We start from the raw sequence: 4405 nt of genomic DNA on the forward strand, positions 1-4405 counted from the left end.
TACTGTTTCGGTGCTGTAGAATGGATTGTCATTAGATTTTGTATGTGGTAAGGTCATGTCCTTTGAAGAAAGCATTAGATTTTGGGCCCCCTGGTGGTTTCCCAAGACAATGCAGCAGAAATTCTGTTTTCTTTTCAATTTCGTTTTCTGCACAAGCTATGGTCAGGACACGATTTTTGGCCGGTAGATAATTCTTGTGCTCCGAAAGAATTCGAAAATTAAGCTTTGTTTTTTTTTTCATAAGAAGGGATACAGTCTGGGCCATCTGGTGACTTGTCCTAGAACTGCAGGGGTATTTTAGTTCTTGAATTTGAAGCAAAGTGAGTCAAGCCAAGGTGGCTTGCAAACATCTGACTACTATATGGGTCAGTCCCATCCATGGTTACGATCAAGAATGGCACGCAACATACTGAAAATGTCAAAGCCAAATACAAGATGCTACGATGAGGGGGAGGGAGGAGGAGTGACTGAAAGAAGATACCCCAGATATGACCCAACCTTATAATTCGGTTATTTAACCAGCCGCTGGGTGGTCTCATATATTCATATGTCATTCTTGAACGATATCAAAGGTCATCCCGGGGACCATTTCAAATTCGTTTCTGAAACAAAACAAACCAACATTTTTTTCACTGTCAGAAAATGACGGCCACTTTATGATTGTTTTGTTTGTTTGCTTGCTTGCTCGCTTGCTTGTTTGTTTGTTTGTTTGTTTAAACTTTGTATTGCTTGTTTGTTTGTTTGTTTGTTTGTTTGTTTAAACTTTGTATTGTATATCCGGCACACCGTCTCATGGCGTAACACACGGCATTTGTACAAATAGTACAACTTACATATATCCGGACAGGTTTATTTGATCCACTTTCACCAAAATTGGCACCTAATCTTTTCCATAAGTGCGATGGCTTCTTTTACGTGCGTGAGGGTTGGCTCTCCTCAAACACGGGACCTCCATTAAACGTCCTATCTAAGGGACATCCTAACCGCTATTAGGTACTCATTTTCAATTGAGTGAAGCGAGGAAATTGGTGTTTAGTGCCTTTCCCAATGGTACAACGTCGATGGGGCATGTTACGAGATTCCAACCAAGGACCCCCAGGGTCTAAGCCAAACACCCTACCATTGTGCCACTCCAACGCCACATAAATAGTGTTGTCATATTCAGAACACGCATTTTTAATGAAATATCTTCTGCTAAAGGAAAAACTTTCCGTTTGGCTCCCAAGATGTTTTGCAATCAACCTTGTTCCCCCCATTTTAATTTTGCTTTTGGCAACCGTTAAAGTTTGCCTGGGTATAAGGTATAGCGCTCCAATCCTACCAGAATTGCTCGTAAACTCGACTCAATTTCCCACATGTATATGATGACTCACGAACGTGGCAGCTAGGAATCGTCAAACACTGGTTGCCCTCCAGTGACACATATTACTTCGCCTACGTCTTGAGAAATGGACATAGTCTAAAATGTGTAAATTGAACCACAACTTGCATTCGCCTGAAGGTTTTTAAAAGAAACCTTTAGGCGTATGCAAGTTGCATATTTGAGGCATTCCACCGACTGACTTCAGAACAACTGTAATGTAACATATTCTTAAAAGAAAGCATCATTGATGAAACCTTTTCCCTTCCAAAGTTAATGTTTCATTGAATGCCCCAATTGTTAATGGATTACTTCTTTTTTTACTACTCTAGCATCCCTCATTCAACTAAGTTGGCGACCTCCCTGCAACTGAAATTTGACAGTGCACATAGCGAGGTTCATACATAAAAACTACTGTTTTTCGCTTGGTGTGTTTTGTTGTATTTGCATTCATATGTTTACGTTTTGTATGATATTTCAATTATGATATCAAGAATTACACAAACCGAGTTTCGGTTGCAGCGAGGCCGCAGTAAGATCGCCGTCTAGTAGAATGCGGTACGAGGACTAGTCTGTCCAAAAGACTAAAAGGGTTATGAGTTTGATTCTGTATCATGACAAAATTGTATCCGTAAAACTTTTGATCTTAATTTCTATTAAATGTGACGTGTGCCATCTGTTAAAAATAGAGGAATCGGTCCTTTGAATTTGCATATGTATATTGTTTTACTTGACGGTTATCACATATGCAAATTCACAGCTACCGCGGCCGGTTGACTTCCAGTTTAACCATCCAACATGGTGGACAACACTGACGTCATAGTCACGTGAGTGGCAAACACGTTTAATTGCACAACAAAATAGAAACCTACCATTGGTTTGTTGTTCCTGTCCAGCAGTAACATACTCCCGAAACCCTGTAGTCTCAGCAAGCGTTTTTTCCATGACCGGATCTTCTTTCTGGAAGGTGTGGGCTTTCCACCTGAAACGGCACAACGAATGCATTAGTTAAATAAGCAACGAAATAGAGAATAAGGTAACATTTAAATACATAGTGTTAACATTCACATGGTCTAGCCTAACAAACTACTACTCTGTTTATTCACACTCAAACACATTCATAGAGATAGGTGGATGTAGATATAAATACTCCAGCTCTGTCCTGCCACTTGCTACACAATGAAATCGAACACCACGTACGTGTCTTGTACTTTACCAGTAACTATGGTGACAGTCTGGTGAAGGTCATTGACCTTATTTGTTAGGAGAAGAGGAAGAAATGACTTATCAAAAACAATATTTTCCCTTACGTGACTGTAAACCCAAAACACAATGAATATATAGTTATGCATACAACTTCACATTTAACTGACAGCTCTCGGGTTTAACCAGCCAAGATGGCGGACATTGTTGACGTCATAACCACGTGATGCAAATAACGTATCCCGTTGGACCTTGACGGTGACGTTATTACATTTGCATATCACACTTCCAACTAACAAGAATGAAGACACTGGAACCTAGTGATTCTTCACCTTTAGGTGGAGAAATCCTAGACCGTGAGAAATTCAGGGTTTCGGCGCCATCACTGCCCAAGGCGAGCATACTGCAACTCATGCAAAAAATTAAAGGATACCGAAAAGGGTCTTCGGCAGATAAAAGGTGAGATACGTTCCCCAAAAACTAATTACGCGAAAGCCTGACGAATGTTTGGCTTCAGATACGCTCTGATGAAGAAAAGATATAAAAGGCTCACTCACATAGTAGGCATACCTTTGCAAGTCTTTAAGTGACAAAGGAACTTTTGCTAGTGCTAGTAAGCTATCCTGTTCTAAGTGGTGCATATCCTTTTCTGGTATTCTTTCCTAGCCTGGTATCCAGCCGTATTATAGCTCCCGAGTCTCGCAGATACGTATTTGCAGAGAGGACAGAAGAGACTCGGTATCGGCTGGATACCAGACTAGTTCTTTCCAACAACTTCAACTTAAAATTTCATCTATTTTACGTTCTTTCTTGCGTCAAAGGGTCGCAAAAATCGTTTTTGCATACATTATGATATATCATTTATTAGGACTTGAAATGATGCAATTTGTATCTTTGTTATATCTTGTTTGACTCCTCTCATGACTTTAATGAAAAGCGGCCTGCAGGCCGATTTGAGATTTTATGAATAAACGAAGGCTCAAAGAAGCAAGATATTTTAAGATAAAGTCCCTTAAGAAAAGAAAGTGATGAGCATGTATTGTTGATAATCTCGTAATGGACACACCACTTCCCACGGTGATTCTTTCAAGGCTAAGATAACAGAGAAATCCTTTAAGGAATAGAGTAATCCTTTAAGAAGGTGGTATCAGCTGTCACATCTGCGTGGGTCGCTCGGCGTGAAATGATGGAAACCAGAATTACACCTACCGTAGATTGTGAAATTTTCTCTCTATCTCTTTTAAGATAGTTTGCGCTTTCTTGAGAATATATGTTTCATCTTTTGTTGTTTTACTACTAGTTGTTTCAACCTCGAAGTCCAAGACACTAAAAACTTACTACAGTGTCGTAAAATCAAATTGGCCTAAACATATGATCAGACTATCGAGTGTCAACCTATTAAAGACTATAATCTTATCCAAACAAAATTGTCAATTTGTTACCTCCATGAAAAATGGAGGTATATTGTGTGTGTGTGTGTGTGGCTGTCTGTCTGTGTCTGTGTGTCTGTGTTTGTTTCAGATATCTATTGTCGGTATAACGTAAAAACCTCTGGATGTACAGTATTGTAATGATATTTGGTAAATGCAGGTGTTGTGAAGACGAAGGTCAATTTCCATTTTGGGCCCCCTTAGTGTGTGACCTTGGTACAGCAACAAAAATTCAAGTTTTGGTATCTTCTCATAGACATGCCATGGTTTTCATTATCTTGTGGCAGATAACTCTTGTTAGAGATATCATCGACGCTTATAGTTATATGAAATATTTGCACAGGCTCTCATTGGGAATTGTGCATATACAACAAACACACAAGTTACCACACGTGTACAACTTTAATTTAGA

General features: G+C 39.5%; 1 protein-coding gene across 5 annotated transcripts in view; it reads right to left on the minus strand.

Moving 5' to 3' along the window:
• LOC118422698 (integrin alpha-6-like) overlaps nucleotides 1-4405 on the minus strand; it is a 76205-nt gene that overhangs the window by 54632 nt on the left and 17168 nt on the right. For all 5 annotated transcript variants that reach the window (XM_035830398.1, XM_035830401.1, XM_035830397.1 and 2 more), the window contains exon 3: nucleotides 2233-2342. In XM_035830398.1, the coding sequence (XP_035686291.1) occupies nucleotides 2233-2342 (110 nt within the window). The remainder of the gene's footprint in view (nucleotides 1-2232; nucleotides 2343-4405) is intronic.

The sequence above is a fragment of the Branchiostoma floridae genome, chromosome 9 (genome assembly GCF_000003815.2).
Source record: "Branchiostoma floridae strain S238N-H82 chromosome 9, Bfl_VNyyK, whole genome shotgun sequence".
In the NCBI taxonomy this organism is placed as follows: domain Eukaryota; kingdom Metazoa; phylum Chordata; class Leptocardii; order Amphioxiformes; family Branchiostomatidae; genus Branchiostoma; species Branchiostoma floridae.